Consider the following 19,273-nt stretch of genomic DNA (forward strand, 5'->3'; position numbering starts at 1 on the left):
CATCTGATCCGGCTCCGGGTATCCCCTACAGCACTGGCCCAGGGGGGCGCGTCACAGGCATGCGATAAATCTACAGATACCTGTTGAAATTTCATTCCCAGGGATTCAAAGAGAGTTTAACAAAAGTCTCCAGATTCTTAGGAGCCAAAAACTAAGTATGGAATAACTAAAGTTCCATACCATCGATAATAATGGGATCCATATTTTTACTGACAGTGTCAGTTAGGGAACGGGAGGGATATTTTCCTGTCTCTTTAAACCCCTCCGTGGGGCTGTGGCGCAAAACAAAATAGCAGGTTGCAACTACGCCACGAGTGGTCTCTAAATGAAGGTAAAATCATAATACAAAATATGGTATCACTTTTGGGCGTCTGGGAGCAACCAGGGATAAGTTATCTCAGAAGTTAGTTATTTTAATAAATACATGAAGGGTGGAGCCCGAACCCACATGATGTCACCACAGGGGTGTGTGGGCAGATCTCCCTTAGGCATAAAATAATCAACTGAAGACTGATCCACACTCATAGATACTATAAGCAATGGGTCACGTTCGATAATGTTCAAATCAAATTGGGGAGCCCCTCCTCCACCTATATTGAATCATCTCAGCAATCTTATAGTAAGTCTCTTCTTTAATCCTTTTTATTTTGTGTAACTGCTTATGTATTGTAATGTCTCCTTTGTAAAATCTTGTATATTTTTCTTAACCACTTCGCGCCAGAGCCTGTTTTTGCCTTCGTGACCGGGCCAATTTTTTCAATTCTGACCACTGTCACTTTATGAAGTAATTACTCTGGAACGCTTCAACGTATTCCCCTGATTCTGAGACTGTTTTTTCATGACATATTGTACTTCATGATAGTGGTAAAATTTCTTCCATATAACTTGCGTTTATTTGTGAAAAAATCGGAAATTTGGCGAAAATTTAGAAAATTTTGCAATTTTCAAACTTTGAATTTTCATGCCCTTAAATCAGAGAGATATGTCACACAAAATAGTTAATAAATAACATTTCCCACATGTCTACTTTACATCAGCACAATTTTGGAACCAAAATTTTTTTTTGTTAGGGAGCTATAAGGGTTAAAAGTTGACCAGCGATTTCTCATTTTTCCAACAAAATTTACAAAAACATTTTTTTAGGGACCACATCATATTTGAAGTCACTTTGAGGGGTCTTTATGACAGAAAATACCCAAAATTGACACCATTCTAAAAACTGCACCCCTCAAGGTGCTCAAAACCACATTCAAGAACTTTATTAACCCTTCAGGTGCTTCACAGGAATTTTTGGAATGTGGAAAAAAAAAAATTAACATTTAACTTTTTTCACAAAAATGTTACTTTAGACCCAATTTTTTTTATTTTCACAGGGGTAACAGGAAAAAATGGACCCCAAATTTTTTTGTGCAATTTCTCTTGAGCGTGCTGATACCCCATATGTGAGGGAAAACCACTGTTTGGGCGCACGGCAGGGTTCGGAAGGGAAGGAGCGCCATTAGACTTTTTGAATGTAAAATTTGTCTGAATAATTAGCAGACGCCATGTTGCGTTTGGAGAGCTCCTGATGTGCCTAAACAGTGGAAACCCCCCACAAGTGACACCATTTTGGAAACTAGACCCCTTAGGGAACTTATCTAGATGTGTGGTGAGCACCTTGAACCCCAAGGTGCTTCACAGAAGTTTATAATATTGAGCTGTAAAAATAAAATTTTCACATTTTTCCCACAAAACCGTTTTTCATCCCTTAATTTTCCATTATCATAAGGGTAATAGGATAAATTGCACCATGAAATTTGTTGTGCAATTTCTCCTGAACACGCCGATACCCCATATGTGGAGGCAAATTACTGTTTGGGTGCATGGCAGGGTTTGAAAGGGAAGGAGCGCCATTTGACTTTTTGAATGTAAAATTTGTTTGAATAATTAGCAGACGCCATGTCGCATTTGGGGAGCCCCTAATGTGACTAAACAGTGGAAACCCCCCACAAGTGCCACCATTTTGGAAACTAGACCCCTTAGAGAACTTATCTAGATGTGTGGTGAGCACCTCGCACCCCCAGCTGCTTCACAGAAGTTTATAATATTGAGCCGTAAAAATAAAATGTTCACATTTTTCCCATAAAAAATGTTTTTCATCCCCTAATTTTGCATTATCATAAGGATAACCGGAGAAATTGCACCATGAAATTTGTTGTACAATTTCTCCTGAGTACGCCGATACCCCATATGTGGGGGAAAACCACTGTTTGGGCGCACGGCAGGGTTCGGAAGAGAAAGGAGCGTTATGTTGGCTGGGATAGGTGGCAGACACCATGTCACATTTGAAGAGTCGCTGACATGCCGAAACAGCAGAAACCCACACAAGTGACCCCATTTTGTAAACTACACCTCTCAAGGAATTCATCTAGGGAAGTAGTGAGTATTTTTTAATTTTTAAATTTATACCATTGGGCAGTGAAAAAATCATAATTATATTTTTACCACAAAAAAATGTTTTACCCTCAGATTTTACATTTTCACACAGGGCAATGGGTAAAAATGGTGCGGAAATGCGTCACACAATTTCTTCTAAAAGTGCCAATAACCCATATGTGGCTGTATCGTACCGCTTAGCCATACGGTGAGATCTGGGGGGGACGGAGCGCTATTTGACAATTGGAGAACAAATTATTGTAGAATAGGCATTTGGATTTGGGAGCACAAAATTTTCTGAATTTCTTTTGGGGGGCAAGGGCCATTTCGCTTTTCCAGAGCCTTTCTGCTACCAGTAACTTGGAAGTCCCTTATATTTTTAACAGATGACGGACCTGAGTGGGGACTAGCTTTTTTTGAGGACTGAGTTGAAGCTTTTATTGGGAACATTTTACGTAACATTTATCCGGCGCTCGAGGCTGAGCACTTACATCGGGGTTTCCATCTAAATTTCCAAGTGATGTAATTCAGATGAAACCCCTGCCGGATCCATTCTATAATGAGGCAGCAGAGTTACTCTGGACTCCGTCTGGCCTCTGTTTAGCGGTGTCCTTTTTTTCAGAAGTGCACAAAACTGTGGCCAACCGCACTTTTATGCACGCCTAAAACAAATGACACTGTGGGATCCCAGGCTAGACGGCGTCCACAGTGGCCTATATCTGTCTCATTACAGGGAATCTTCCGTCATGGGTTCCGGCTGAATCATGTATTTCAGAGATTTACACGGAAACTCTGGTGTAAGTGCTCAGCGCAGAGCACAGGATAAATGTGAGCAGAGCCTTACTGGGATCTTTGGGAGACATAATAAACAAATCAGTAGCAGGTGAAGAATTGGTTTTATTTATTTTTTACGCCGTTCCCCGTGTGGTATAACTGATGAGATTACTTTATTCTTCAGGTCGGTGCGATTACAGAGATACCAGATTTATATCGGGTTTTTATGACTGACAGCTGTCACACACTAAAAGACGCTTTTTTTGCAAAATCTAGTTTTTGCATCACCATATTTTGAGAGCTATAATTTTTCCATATTTCGGCCGACAGAGTCATGTGACGGCTTGTTTTTTGCGGGACAAGTTGACATTTTTATTGGTACCATTTTTGGGTACGTGACATTTTTTGATCGCTTTCTATTCCGTTTTTTGGGAGGTAAAATTAACAAAAACAAACAATTCAGGAATTGTTTTTTGAGTTTTTTTTTTATGCCGTTCTGCGTGTGGTAAAAGTGATCAGGCAGCGTTATTCTTCGGGTCAGTACGTTTACAGCGATACTACACTTACTGTATTTTTTTTATGTTTTGGCGCTTTTACACAATAAAACTATTTTATAGAAAAAAATATTTTTTTTGCATTGCTTTATTCTGAGCGCTATAACTTTTTTATTTTTCGGCTGATGGAGCTGTATGGCGGCTTTTTTTTTGCGTAACAAGATGACGTTTTCAGTGGTACCATTTTTATTTCTATTTTGTTTTTTGATCGCATTTTTTTCCACTTTTTGTTTGGCAATATGATGAAAAAGCATATTTTTTTGCTCCGTTTTTTATTTATTTTTATTACGGTGTGCACAGAAGGAGTTAATTAGTGTGACAGTTTTATAGCTCGGGTTGTTTCGGACGCGGCGATACCAAATATGTGTACTTTTTTTGGTTTTGTAAAAATATACGGATTTATTGGTTTAATATTTTATTTATTTATTTTTATTTATTTTGTTATTTTTTTTATTAATAGTTTAAAAACTTTTTTTTTACTTTTTTTCACATTTTTACTTAGTCCCTGTATGGGACATTAATTTTTATTTTTCTGATCTCTGATCTCATGTAATGTAATAGACATATATTACATTACATGAGATCTTCCCTGACTGTTTCAGTCAGAGTCTCCTGTCTGGCTACAGCAGCAGCTGAGCCAGACAGGACACCATATATGGCAGAGCTGGAGGCGGTCATGTGACCTCCAGCTGCCATAGCAACCCCAGGTCCTGGAAGGACTCGGAGGTCTTCGGAGAGGTAAGTTGACGACCCCCTCTCCTCCTGCTGTGTCCTATATGCCGCGATCACAATAGATCACAGCATATAGAAGACAGCTAAGGGTTAACATCACTGGGACCTGATCTAATCAGGTCCCGATGATGTCCCCTGTCAGAGCTAACGCTCTGCACCGGAATCGCAGCGCTTGCAGGACCCTGGGGGTCCTGAGCGCTGCGAGACCACCCACCGTTTTTAAACGTCGGCGCTGCACAGAGCCCGGCAAGCGCCGACGTTTATCTACAGTGGGCGGTCGGGAACCGGTTAAACGCTGCCTCCCTTTTGGATTAAATATAAAATATAATAGCTCTGTTTCTTTTGTCCTGCAATCGTTCCCTCCCCCGAAGCCATATACTACCAGAACGCTAACATCCGGCCAGTCCTGTATTATATTTCAAACTCGGCTGGTGGTGGTAGCGAATAATATTAAAAATTGGGCTATCGTGAAGCTGACAGTGACCGTCCGGAGGGCATAAACACGTATTCCATGCGTTGAAATCCAGAGGTGTGACGCCATACGCTCACTGGTCGCTTGCCGATACCTACATAGAGAGTAGTGGGGACCGTGTGCTCGCGGATCCCTGATGAAATCCTGACAGAGTGACGGCACGGTGAGATATTGTGTGATCTCCCCGGTGTCGTCTCTGTGGAATACCTGACACTTAGTATATAGTGTACTCACTTATGTATAGCACAGTCCCTTAGTGTATATTACGTACCATCCTCTCTAGTTATATATGGTGCCGTCTCTTATTATATATTTTTTGTCAGTCACAGCGCCCTCTTTGATTACATGGTCGTCTCTTGTTAGATATTCAATGACTGCTGATGGAGCAGCCGATGACCAGAAGACCGATCCATCAGCTCCTTCATCAGAAAATAAGCTTTCCCTTGTTCCATCAGCTGTCATTGCATTATATATCTAACAAGAAGGACAGTATTTGTCAGGGATTCCCACAGGGACGACACCGGGGAGATCACGCAGTATTTCGTCCGGAATGGCGAGCGCGCGATCCAGACTACTCACTCCTTGGTCATCTGCGAGCACGCAGAAAGCTTATGATGTCACACCTCACGCGACCATCACCTGATTAAATGACGTCACCGCAGGTCCTGCCAGTACACCGCGGGACGCCAAGGAGAGAGGATCGTCGCTGCCGGGAGGGGACCGGGGGACGCCGGAGAGGTGAGTAAACAGGTTTTTTTTATTAACGTTTTTATTTCTTTTTTTTCACCGCGTGGTAGCCGGAATGAAGAGGCGTTGTAGTCTCCTCTTCATCCTGGGTACCACACGCACCGCGATTACGCCCCAAATTCGTGGCCATTGAATTTAATTGAAACGCAGCAAATCCACATATACCTGCGGGTTTGCTGCGTTTCAATGTTCCTTAATTGCGGTAGAAATGGTCATGCTGCATTTTGCAACGCAATGCGAATTCGGGGCGCTAATTAGCGCATCATGTGAATTCGGATGTGCCGTGCACATTGCTTTGCATGGCAGACGGTTTTACAAGCGTTTTCGCTGCCGTAAAAAGCGCTACGTGGGCACATAGCCTAGGCTCAGGAAAGCAAACATTACCAGTTACAGACAAATTATTGCAATCCCCTCCACTAATTACCCCCATGAGTCTTTCAGGGACAAGAGACTCGCATTGGTAGCTTGGTGGCACCTCTTGGCTGGCATTTGTTTGTGTAAGCTCTTACTCATGGCTGTGTTAATTGGGGCTTTGTGCAGAGATTTTTATGGAGACGGCTTGGTACTGATAAAAGGGAGAAATGGTCAATATCCATGTCAGGGAAATATAGAAGAACATTTTCCTGACCTCAATATCTCCCTGACAGTATGTAATAAAGAGCAGAGCGCTGTATAATCCGATATGCAATGGACGGTGCTGTACATAACAAGAGAGGGCACTGTGTAATAAGAGGCGGCAATATACATAATAAAGGAGACTACGTAAGATATATATACACTAAGTCTAACTCTAGCTCTAACCCAAATCATAGACCTAGCCCTAACCTTAGCACTAACTAGAACTCTAACCATAAATCTAACCCAGGTCTTAGCACTAACCATAGCCCTAACAGTTTGCCTAATCCTAGCCTTAACCCTAGCCTAGCTAAGCCTCACCCAAAACCTAACATTAGCTCTAACCCTAACCATACCCATAACTCTAACCCTAGCCCTAAATCTAACACTAACCCTATAACTAAGCTAGTTCCCCTCAGCACTCCAGGCAGCACCATTGGCCGTCAGCGATGGACTCACCTCTTTCATCCGTGCCGCGCTGAAGGACGGGGTCAGGACGCTGCGCACGCGCTTCCACTGCTCGTCGCGGAGGCACAGGAGGCTGTCACTCATCGGCTTGGTCACCAGGTTCATTTTCTGCAGGGATAAGAGCGAACGATAAGCGGCGCATCGCCAGCACTGCTACCTGCCAAGCAATTAGACTGGACACAACTGTAGCAAACCCTCAGCTGTGAAAGCACCGACTTGTTTTCAGCCTCATTTGCTGACAGCAAGCAGAACTTACCAGCCTGTTGGTAAAGTTTGAGAAGTCTTTCTGAAGAACCTGTTTCACGGCCTCCGGATCAGACAGAAGAACCATCGGACGGCGCCCCATGTAATACCTGTGTATGACGTAACGCAGGGCATCATGGGAGATGTACCGCCAGGTGGAAACACTACATCTCCCACAATGCCTCACAGCAGGAGGTGACGGACAATGCAGCTTTGGATGTGACTAGAGTAGAATCAGTTACCCTGAGATCGGCCCGTACGTCTTCAGGATCTGATTGGCTCCTTCCCAGAAACCCTTAAAATTAAAGTAAAATTACCAATCACGGTGAAGGATGAAAGACGGCACCAAGTGACCACAACTCCCATCATCTTACCTTCTGGAACAGCAGCACATTCCCGATGAACGGTGTCGGCTTAGGATGTCTGATCCCCATCTTCTGCAGCTGCGAGAAGGCGGATATAGAATACCTGCAGGAGAAGCGGCCATTACACATCTGTCCCTGGACTACCACCCCGGACTACCACCCCCAACAGGCGCAGCCTATGATTATATGTATTCGCTGCTCCCACAATTCCCTGCTCTGCTCGGGCCAAGCCCTGTGTCCCCCCCACATAGATGAGGGGGTGATGGATCACGTCTGTCTGCATGTATTACAGTCATCCTGCTGCAAAATAAGTGTGGGACCCCCCCGACCATTCTTTGCTTGGGTACCTATAGAGTCTGACCCCCTAAATCTAGGGCATGTTTATAAGCCCCCCGATTATGGGGTACGGATAGCCTCTTGTAAGGAATCTTTTTTTCCCAAGTCTTTTTTCTTGTTTTTCAAAAGCAGATACAATAGAACAATTATGTCTTTTACAAATAAATTGGCCTTTTGGGATCCCTCTCTAAGTTTGGGGGAGATGAGAACTTTGCCATGTCAATAAGTTATTAGTCACTGTAGTACTAGCTAATAAATGACAATTTGTTCCTCTTTGGATAATAAATGTTCGGGAAGGGTAATCTGTCACCTCCTAGGTCACAAGTGAATCTTGGACCCATCGGATTCACATTCAGGTATTTAACAAAGTCATTAAGGCTATCCGGTGTTTATTGACTATAAGATAAAGATATCATTAATGTATCAAAAATTTGAGTGCATCACACATGGTCATTCTCAAGGAAGAATAAAAGAGTCCTCCCAGTAATACAGGAGCATGCTGGCATAAGTGGGGTCACCGGAGACCCCATAGCGGTACCCCTGAGCTGGGGAAATCACTTCCTATGCAAGACAAAGTCATTATATTTCAAGATGTCAAGTAATTCAATAATCAAGTTGGTATGTCTCCTGTCATGAACATAACCCAAAATCATCAGGGTGCTGCTTTATAAGGTCTCCACATCAATAGAGGTCATCCTAAAGTTCCCGCAATTCAGACTGATTATTGATAGACTGTAATCTATGTCACTTCTTTTCCATCAAACTAACAAATATCTGAACACTGATATTTCACCGGTGGAGGCTTCTTGATACTTTTAGGTGTGAAGTCTGGAAAGGGGTGGACGTCTGCTCCTCTCTCTGCAATGTGGGTCCTCTTCTGAAATACCCAATTCTTGTCAATTTTGTCTTTAAAAATATTTCCACTTAATTTTACGTGAATAAAAAATTAATGTCACACGAGAAAGAATTAAATCTAATCCGTGGAACAAAAGATAAAACTCTTGTAAGGAGACGAGAGAGATACTGAGAACTTGATTACGGTCTATCTCCCCCCTCCTGTAAGAGATTTCCGTCCCCCCAAATCCCGAATGAACGGCTCGTGATGACTGAGGCTTCTTGTAACTCAGACTCTTGTCCTGGAGATCTCCGGCTCCGTTTTGTCGTCGTTATGAGTTTTCTCTATAAGTTTATTCCACCGTTTCGAGGTCTTATCTAGATTCATTAATCATTTATCTGATTCCTTCTCCCGGGGCTGTAACGATTGGGGGGATCTAGATCTGACCGCCGGGATCTCTCAGATTCTCAAACCTCTAGATACAATGTTATTCTTTAATTTAATATTTTCCAATCTTTGGTCACAATATGTCCATATACATTATCGGAGGACACCATGAAGCATGTAAATATTTGTGATAAAAAATAGTTTTAGGGGATTATTCTATTCTATTTTTCACTGTGGTATTATCTGTTTACTATGTGGCGGTATTACATAGGTGCTGTACGGTGGTATTATCTGTATACTATGTGGCGGTATTACATAGTGCTGTACGGTGGTATTATCTGTATACTATGTGGCGGTATTACATAGGTGCTGTACGGTGGTATTATCTGTATACTATGTGGCGGTATTACATAGGTGCTGTACGGTGGTATTATCTGTATACTATGTGGCGGTATTACATAGGTGCTGTACGGTGGTATTATCTGTATACTATGTGGCGGTATTACATAGGTGCTGTACGGTGGTATTATCTGTATACTATGTGGCGGTATTACATAGTGCTGTACGGTGGTATTATCTGTATACTATGTGGCGGTATTACATAGTGCTGTACGGTGGTATTATCTGTATACTATGTGGCGGTATTACATAGTGCTGTACGGTGGTATTATCCGTATACTATGTGGCGCTATTACATAGTGCTTTACGGTGGTATTATCTGTATACTATGTGGCGCTATTACATAGTGCTGTACGGTGGTATTATCTGTATACTATGTGGCGGTATTACATAGTGCTGTACGGTGGTATTATCTGTATACTATGTGGCGGTATTACATAGGTGCTGTACGGTGGTATTATCTGTATACTATGTGGCGGTATTACATAGTGCTGTACGGTGGTATTATCTGTATACTATGTGGCGGTATTACATAGTGCTGTACGGTGGTATTATCTGTATACTATGTGGCGGTATTACATAGTGCTGTACAGTGGTATTATCTGTATACTATGTGGCGCTATTACATAGTGCTGTACGGTGGTATTATCTGTATACTATGTGGCGGTATTACATAGGTGCTGTACGGTGGTATTATCTGTATACTATGTGGCGGTATTACATAGTGCTGTACGGTGGTATTATCTGTATACTATGTGGCGGTATTACATAGTGCTGTACGGTGGTATTATCTGTATACTATGTGGCGGTATTACATAGTGCTGTACAGTGGTATTATCTGTATACTATGTGGCGCTATTACATAGTGCTGTACGGTGGTATTATCTGTATACTATGTGGCGCTATTACATAGTGCTTTACGGTGGTATTATCTGTATACTATGTGGCGCTATTACATAGTATACAGATAATACCACCGTACAGCACTATGTGGCGGTATTACATAGTGCTGTACGGTGGTATTTGTATACTATGTGGCGGTATTACATAGGTGCTATTATTTGTATACTATGTAATACCGCCACATAGGTGCTGTATGGTGATATTATTTGTATACTATGCAATACCGCCACATAGGTGCTGTATGGTGATATTTTTATACTGTGTTATTATTTTTACTCTAGCGGTATTATATAGAATTGAAAAGTGTATCTTTGTAACTTTCAGACACTACATGGCGGTATTATGCGTGTGTTGTATAACTATATTTTTTGGGACACTGTTCGGGTATTAAGTCCCCTCTGTATGGTGGTATTATATTGACACTAAGTGACCGTATTATGTAGGTGCTCTATAGTGGTGTGATTTAGACGTGATACGGGTGTATCATGAGGAAATCTCTTGACACTGGCGGTTCTAAGTGGATTTAGTAAGGCAGTAATATTTGGATACCATGTGACAGCAATATTTAGGCACATAGTGGCGGCATTATGTAGTGCTTTGAGGTGGTATTATTTCAGTACTGTATATAGTATGTGGAGTATTACAGCGCCCCTGTATGGTGGGTGCTGTATTACAGTATTATTAGTAAACTATCTGGTGGTATTAGGCAGCATTGTATCATGGTATTATTTGGACATTACGTAGCGACTTTACGCGGTATTCCTTAGTCACTGTATGGTGGTATTATTTCACCTCTGTATAGTAGTAATTTGTGAACACAATGTAGCAGTATTTTTAGTACACAATATGGTGGTATTAGAGGGGATTTTAGAATTATATGGTGGGCACATATATACATATAGCTCAGTGTATGTGGCGTGCGGGGAGTCGCTCACCAGTACAGCAATCCCAGCAATCCGGCGATGAGGGCGATGGTGACCGTAGTGTCGTCCAGTCCGTGCACCCAGGACTCCTCCATTCTTCCTTCTTGTCACAGACCAGTCAGTCCCTGGTGAGAAGGAGGCGTCAGAGATGCGGGGCAGTGCGTCAGGGAGCGGCGGCGGCCCCCCAGGACGAGGCAGAAAATCCCGTAAATATTTATTTATCTCCATCCTCGTTGTGCAGGAAAACAGAATAAACACGGAAAATAAAGAAGTTATCATGAGCGGCCCGACCTCCCCGCACAGTACAACTTCCTCCACCGGCTACACATAGGAAACCACAACCGCCTGCGGACGATTAACAGAGAGACGCTCACAGGGCGCAAAGGACAACTCCACTCATCATCCATCTGTGGGGACGATGGAGAAAACATCTCAAAAACTAACTTCTTACATGAATACAAAATACACGGCTACAACGGAAAAGTGTACCCGGTATACAGGGCAGGAGAAGTGGTACTGTGCACCCGGTATACAGGGCAGGAGAAGTGGCACCACACACCCGGTATACAGGGCAGGAGAAGTGGTACTGTGCACCCGGTATACAGGGCAGGAGAAGTGGCACCACACACCCGGTATACAGGGCAGGAGAAGTGGGACCGCGCACCCGGTATACAGGGCAGGAGAAGTGGGACCGCGCACCCGGTATACAGGGCAGGAGAAGTGGCACCGTGCACCCGGTATACAGGGCAGGAGAAGTGGTACCGCGCACCCGGTATACAGGGCAGGAGAAGTGGCACCGCGCACCCGGTATACAGGGCAGGAGAAGTGGCACCGCGCACCCGGTATACAGGGCAGGAGAAGTGGTACTGTGCACCCGGTATACAGGGCAGGAGAAGTGGTACTGTGCACCCGGTATACAGGGCAGGAGAAGTGGTACTGTGCACCCGGTATACAGGGCAGGAGAAGTGGTACTGTGCACCCGGTATACAGGGCAGGAGAAGTGGTACTGTGCACCCGGTATACAGGGCAGGAGAAGTGGTACTGTGCACCCGGTATACAGGGCAGGAGAAGTGGCACCACACACCCGGTATACAGGGCAGGAGAAGTGGGACCGCGCACCCGGTATACAGGGCAGGAGAAGTGGCACAGCGCACCCGGTATACAGGGCAGGAGAAGTGGCACCGTGCACCCGGTATACAGGGCAGGAGAAGTGGTACCGCGCACCCGGTATACAGGGCAGGAGAAGTGGCACCGCGCACCCGGTATACAGGGCAGGAGAAGTGGGACCGCGCACCCGGTATACAGGGCAGGAGAAGTGGCACAGCGCACCCGGTATACAGGGCAGGAGAAGTGGCACCGTGCACCCGGTATACAGGGCAGGAGAAGTGGTACCGCGCACCCGGTATACAGGGCAGGAGAAGTGGCACCGTGCACCCGGTATACAGGGCAGGAGAAGTGGCACCGTGCACCCGGTATACAGGGCAGGAGAAGTGGGACCGCGCACCCGGTATACAGGGCAGGAGAAGTGGCACAGCGCACCCGGTATACAGGGCAGGAGAAGTGGCACCGTGCACCCGGTATACAGGGCAGGAGAAGTGGTACCGCGCACCCGGTATACAGGGCAGGAGAAGTGGCACCGTGCACCCGGTATACAGGGCAGGAGAAGTGGCACCGTGCACCCGGTATACAGGGCAGGAGAAGTGGGACCGCGCACCCGGTATACAGGGCAGGAGAAGTGGCACAGCGCACCCGGTATACAGGGCAGGAGAAGTGGCACCGTGCACCCGGTATACAGGGCAGGAGAAGTGGTACCGCGCACCCGGTATACAGGGCAGGAGAAGTGGCACCGTGCACCCGGTATACAGGGCAGGAGAAGTGGCACCGTGCACCCGGTATACAGGGCAGGAGAAGTGGGACCGCGCACCCGGTATACAGGGCAGGAGAAGTGGCACCGTGCACCCGGTATACAGGGCAGGAGAAGTGGTACCGTGCACCCGGTATACAGGGCAGGAGAAGTGGCACCGTGCACCCGGTATACAGGGCAGGAGAAGTGGCACCGTGCACCCGGTATACAGGGCAGGAGAAGTGGGACCGCGCACCCGGTATACAGGGCAGGAGAAGTGGCACCGTGCACCCGGTATACAGGGCAGGAGAAGTGGTACCGCTCACCCGGTATACAGGGCAGGAGAAGTGGCACCGTGCACCCGGTATACAGGGCAGGAGGAGTGGCACCGCGCACCCGGTATACAGGGCAGGAGAAGTGGCACCGTGCACCCGGTATACAGGGCAGGAGAAGTGGGACCGTGCAGTGTATGCAGGACAGGAGGAGTGGTACTGTGCAGTGTATGCAGGACAGGAGGAGTGGTACTGTGCAGTGTATATATACAGTACAGGAGGAGTGGTATTGTGCAGTGTATATATACAGGACAGGAGGAGTGGTACTGTGCAGTGTATATATACAGTACAGGAGGAGCGGTACTGTGCAGTGTATATATACAGGACAGGAGGAGTGGTGCTGTGCAGTGTATATATACAGGAGGAGTGGTACTGTGCAGTGTATATATACAGGACAGGAGAAGTGGTACTGTGCAGTGTATATATATACAGGACAGGAGGAGTGGTACTGTGCAGTGTATATATACAGGACAGGAGGAGTGGTACTGTGCAGTGTATATATACAGGACAGGAGGGGCGGTACTGTGCAGTGTATATATACAGGACAGGAGGAGTGGTACTGTGCAGTGTATATATACAGGACAGGAGGAGTGGTACTGTGCAGTGTATATATACAGGACAGGAGGAGTGGTACTGTGCGGTGTGTATATACAGGAAGAGTGGTACTGTGCAGTGTATATATACAGGAGGAGTGGTACTGTGCGGTGTGTATATACAGGAGGAGTGGTACTGTGCGGTGTGTATATACAGGAGGAGTGGTACTGTGCGGTGTGTATATACAAGAGAGGAGGAGTGGTACTGTGCAGTGTATATATACAGGAGGAGTGGTACTGTGCAGTGTATATATACAGGACAGGAGGAGTGGTACTGTGCAGTGTATATATACAGTAGGAGGGGTACTGTGCAGTGTATATATACAGGACAGGAGGAGTGGTACTGTGCAGTGTATATATACAGGACAGGAGGGGCGGTACTGTGCAGTGTATATATAAAGGACAGGAGGAGTGGTACTGTGCAGTGTATATATACAGGACAGGAGGAGTGGTACTGTGCAGTGTATATATACAGGACAGGAGGAGTGGTACTGTGCGGTGTGTATATACAGGAAGAGTGGTACTGTGCAGTGTATATATACAGGAGGAGTGGTACTGTGCGGTGTGTATATACAGGAGGAGTGGTACTGTGCGGTGTGTATATACAGGAGGAGTGGTACTGTGCGGTGTGTATATACAAGAGAGGAGGAGTGGTACTGTGCAGTGTATATATACAGGAGGAGTGGTACTGTGCAGTGTATATATACAGGACAGGAGGAGTGGTACTGTGCAGTGTATATATACAGTAGGAGGAGTACTGTGCAGTGTATATATACAGGACAGGAGGAGTGGTACTGTGCAGTGTATATATACAGGACAGGAGGAGTGGTACTGTGCAGTGTGTATATACAGGAGGAGTGGTACTGTGCGGTGTGTATATACAGGAGAGGAGGAGTGGTACTGTGCAGTGTATATATACAGGAGGAGTGGTACTGTGCAGTGTATATACAGGACAGGAGGAGTGGTACTGTGCAGTGTATATATACAGTAGGAGTGGTACTGTGCAGTGTATATATACAGGACAGGAGGAGTGGTACTGTGCAGTGTATATATACAGGACAGGAGGAGTGGTACTGTGCAGTGTATATATACAGGACTGGAGGAGTGGTACTGTGCAGTGAATATATACAGGAGGAGTGGTACTGAGCAGTGTATATATACAGGACAGGAGGAGTGGTACTGTGCAGTGTATATATACAGGACAGGAGGAGTGGTACTGTGCAGTGTATATATACAGGACAGGAGGAGTGGTACTGTGCAGTGTATATATACAGGACAGGAGGAGTGGTACCGTGCAGTGTATATATACAGGACAGGAGGAGTGGTACTGTGCAGAGTATATATACAGGACAGGAGGAGGGGTACCGTGCAGTGTATATATACAGGACAGGAGGAGTGGTACTGTGCAGTGTATATATACAGGAGGAGTGGTACCGTGCAGTGTATATATACAGGACAGGAGGAGTGGTACTGTGCAGTGTATATATACAGGACAGGAGGAGTGGTACTGTGCAGTGTATATATACAGGACAGGAGGAGTGGTGCTGTGCAGTGTATATATACAGGACAGGAGAAGTGGTACTGTGCAGTGTATATATACAGGACAGGAGGAGTGGTACTGTGCAGTGTATATATACAGGACAGGAGGAGTGGTACTGTGCAGTGTATATATACTGGACAGGAGGAGTGGTACTGTGCAGTGTATATATACAGGACAGGAGAAGTGGTACTGTGCAGTGTATATATACAGGACAGGAGGAGTGGTACTGTGCAGTGCATATATACAGGACAGGAGGAGTGGTACTGTGCAGTGTATATATACAGGACAGGAGAAGTGGTACTGTGCAGTGTATATATACAGGACAGGAGGAGTGGTACTGCGCAGTGTATATATACAGGAGAGGAGGAGTGGTACTGTGCAGTGTATATATACAGGAGGAGTGGTACTGTGTAGTGTATATATACAGGAGGAGTGGCACTGTGCAGTGTATATATACAGGACAGGGGGAGTGGTACTGTGCAGTATATATATACAAGACAGGAGGAGTGGTACTGCGCAGTGTATATATACAGGAGAGGAGGAGTGGTACTGTGCAGTGTATATATACAGGAGGAGTGGTACTGTGTAGTGTATATATACAGGAGGAGTGGCACTGTGCAGTGTATATATACAGGACAGGGGGAGTGGTACTGTGCAGTATATATATACAGGACAGGAGGAGTGGTACTGTGCAGTGTATATATACAGGACAGGAGGAGTGGTATTGTGCAGTGTATATATACAGGACAGGAGGAGGGGTACTGTGCAGTGTATATATACAGGACAGGAGGAGTGGTACCGTGCAGTGTATATATACAGGACAGGAGGAGTGGTACCGTGCAGTGTATATATACAGGAGGAGTGGTACTGTGCAGTGTATATATACAGGACAGGAGGAGTGGTACCGTGCAGTGTATATATACAGGACAGGAGGAGTGGTACTGTGCAGTATATATATACAGGAGGAGTGGTACTGTGCAGTGTATATATACAGGACAGGGGGAGTGGTACTGTGCAGTGTATATATACAGGAGGAGTGGTACTGTGCAGTGTATATATACAGGACAGGAGGAGTGGTACTGTGCAGTGTATATATACAGGACAGGAGGAGTGGTACCATGCAGTGTATATATACAGAACAGGAGGAGTGGTACCGTGCAGTGTGTATATACAGGACAGGAGGAGTGGTACCGTGCAGTGTATATATACAGGACAGGGGGAGTGGTACTGTGCAGTGTATATATACAGGAGGAGTGGTACTGTGCAGTGTATATATACAGGAGGAGTGATACTGTGCAGTGTATATATACAGGACAGGAGGAGTGGTACTGTGCAGTGTATATATACAGGACAGGAGGAGTACTGTGCAGTGTATACACACAGGACAGGAGGAGTGGTACTGTGCAGTGTATATATACAGGACAGGAGCAGTGGTGCTGTGCAGTGTATATATACAGGACAGGAGGAGTGGTACTGTGCAGTGTATACACACAGGACAGGAGGAGTGGCGCTGAGAGTAGCACCTGCCTCCTGAGCTCAAGCACTTCCAGGAGGAGGGTCGTCGTCTGCCTCTCTTCTCCCCAGGGAGAGGCAGGCATACTGGGAGGCCGGCATGGCTTCCCAGCCTCCTATCCCCCGGTCTATGCCGGCGGGGGAGAAGGAGCCTCAACAACCGGCCCAGGAGGGAGTGAGGAGATCGGGAAGGGTGAGGAAGAATACATCCACCTGCTCCAACCCCGAGACTGTTCACCGCCAGCCCAGAGAGGGAGACCGGGGCACCCCAGGCCCCAGGAACAAGAGCCCAGCAAGATCCTGGGGGGAGATGAGCTCCAGCGAGTCCACAAGTTCCTTCTCCTCCCGAGTGGTCGCCACGTTGCGAGAGTACGAGGACGCCGGCAAAGCACTAACCCAGCTGAAAGAGGAGCTGAGGGAGGCCCGGGTCCTGAACACCCGGGCGTCCAACAAGGAAAGACCCGCGACCTCCCAGAGGTTTAAAGCCCTCAGAGACGAGGTGGTCAGGTTAGTGCTCCTCCGAGAGGGGATTGAGAAAAGCGCAGGTCCCTTCCTGGAGAGGTTTAAGAACCAGCGGCGGTTCTCAGAAATGAAGGGGTTAAACACCTCAGGAGAACCGCCAGCCGGCGTCCTTAGTGAAGAGGAGGAGGAGGATGAAGAGGTGACTGGAGTCTCAGGTGCTGGAGCCAGTGAGGGGCAGAGCTGGAGCTCAAGTGGTCTCCCTGCAGGGCAGAGGACTCCCACAGCAGAGGCTGGAGTGTCGGGGAAGGAGGAGGAAGGAGGACTGCTGAGGGAGATCCAACTGCTGGAGTCTCCAGTGGACCTGACGCGGTTTTCCTTCGGTGAGGACAAACCAGTGGAGGAGACAGGGAAGAGGAGGAAGAAGAAGACCGGAGGAGCCGCACAGGAGGTGGTGAGTTACAAGTATGTACCAATGACTGATGTTGCGCCTGCCACCTTCTGTTTAAACCCCACCAAACCTAAAGGCACGGGCTCTGCAGTGGGCTCGAGGCAGAGGCAAGGTGGGGAGAGGAGGAGGACGTCCGGCGATGCTGCCATCTGTGCGGGGAACAGTGCAGGGGGCGAGGCTGTGGAGGTACTCACAGCGCCGGACATAGGAAGTTCTGTGGAGTTTCCCACCCTGGCCTCTGCGGCTAAGCCGGTTATCACTGGGGCTGGGGGGGCAGGAAAGGATGTGAAAAACACATCTGCAAAGAACACTGGGCACACTGCTGCGACAGGGGGGCAGTGTGCCCCAGCGCCCAAAAAGGACACTAAGACCCCAAAGTCTGTGGGTGCAGGGCGGGCAGAGGTGCCGAGAAAACAGTCTGGCCAGAACAAGGACCAAAATGCTGCAGTAGGGGGGCGGGGCGCTCCAGGAGACTACCTGCAGAAAGCCAGCAGCAACCAAAGGGAAACGGGTGTGGTGCTGCAGGGAAAGGAGTCTCTGGGAGTGCTCCCCTCCCCCGGCCCAGCAGGTGTGAGTGCAGAGACACCAGACACAAGGGAGGAAGGAATGGAGGTGACTGTGGAAGGTGCAGAGAACAGCAGAGGTAATGGGGTGACAAGTAAAGGGAATGGAAGTAGTGGTGCAGAGTAATGGTGGAGCAGATGGTGAGAGTAATGGTGGAGCAAATGATGAGAGTAGTAGGAATGGTGGAATTAGTGGTACAGTGAATGATGATGCAGCAAATGGTGGGGGTAGTGGTGCAGTGAATGATGATGTAGCAAATGGTGGGGGTAGTGGTGGAATGAATGCTGGGAGTTGTGGGAATGGTGGGAGTTGTGGTGTAGCAAATGTTGGGGGTAGTGGTGTAATGAATGGTGGGAGTAATGGTCCTGCGAATGGTGTGAGTAGTAGTGGAGTGAACGATGGGAGTAATGGTCCTGCGAATGGTGTGAATAGTACTGGAGTGAATGGTGGGAGCAGCACTGGTGTTGGTGGGGGGGAAGTAGGTGCTGGTCCCGCTGCCCCCCCAGCATTGGCGGGGGCTTCAGCCCAAAGCTATTCAGAAGCTGTCAGTGCTGGGGGTAGTAGTGCGCCCTCGTCTGGTGGCCCTGGGGATGGTGACTTGCAACAGCAGCTCCTGGACGCCCTGAGGAGAGGGGAGAGCTCCATCACTGTAGAGGGGAGGGAGGTTGATCTGTCTTTCTGGATAGAGAGACATGGTCTTTCAGCCTTCCGAGATAGAGGGGCAGAGACTGTCTGGTCTCTGCCGACAACGGGGCAGAGGAGTAACCGTAGGAACGTGGTCCGTCTCCAGTGGGTAAGCAAGGATGCCTGT

At 47.0% G+C, this 19,273-nt stretch overlaps 2 protein-coding genes across 6 annotated transcripts in view; one reads left to right on the forward strand and one right to left on the reverse strand.

Moving 5' to 3' along the window:
• Positions 1 to 19,273, forward strand: part of LOC141164857 (uncharacterized) — a 235,785-nt gene that overhangs the window by 160,511 nt on the left and 56,001 nt on the right. The window contains exon 1 of one of the 4 annotated variants that reach the window (XM_073650490.1): positions 17,025 to 17,912. The exons of 2 other annotated variants lie outside the window; for them this stretch is intronic. In XM_073650490.1, coding sequence (XP_073506591.1) covers positions 17,089 to 17,912 — 824 coding nt within the window. In that variant the 5' untranslated portion in view covers positions 17,025 to 17,088. Of the gene's footprint in view, positions 1 to 17,024; positions 17,913 to 19,273 lie in introns of those variants that run through there. One more of the 4 variants, XM_073650489.1, reaches the window with a different exon arrangement.
• The window catches only part of TBXAS1 (thromboxane A synthase 1), an 86,913-nt gene that overhangs the window by 15,674 nt on the left and 51,966 nt on the right, over positions 1 to 19,273 (reverse strand). For both annotated transcript variants that reach the window (XM_073650488.1, XM_073650487.1), the window contains exons 2-6: positions 11,181 to 11,293; positions 7,395 to 7,488; positions 7,263 to 7,315; positions 7,034 to 7,130; positions 6,769 to 6,885 (exon numbers count right to left, since the gene is read on the reverse strand). In XM_073650488.1, the coding sequence (XP_073506589.1) occupies positions 6,769 to 6,885; positions 7,034 to 7,130; positions 7,263 to 7,315; positions 7,395 to 7,488; positions 11,181 to 11,263 (444 nt within the window). In that variant the 5' untranslated portion in view covers positions 11,264 to 11,293. The remainder of the gene's footprint in view (positions 1 to 6,768; positions 6,886 to 7,033; positions 7,131 to 7,262; positions 7,316 to 7,394; positions 7,489 to 11,180; positions 11,294 to 19,273) is intronic.

This window comes from Phyllobates terribilis, unplaced genomic scaffold (genome assembly GCF_046119375.1).
Source record: "Phyllobates terribilis strain yellow unplaced genomic scaffold, ASM4611937v1 Scaffold_10__3_contigs__length_209671492, whole genome shotgun sequence".
Lineage (NCBI taxonomy): Eukaryota > Metazoa > Chordata > Amphibia > Anura > Dendrobatidae > Phyllobates > Phyllobates terribilis.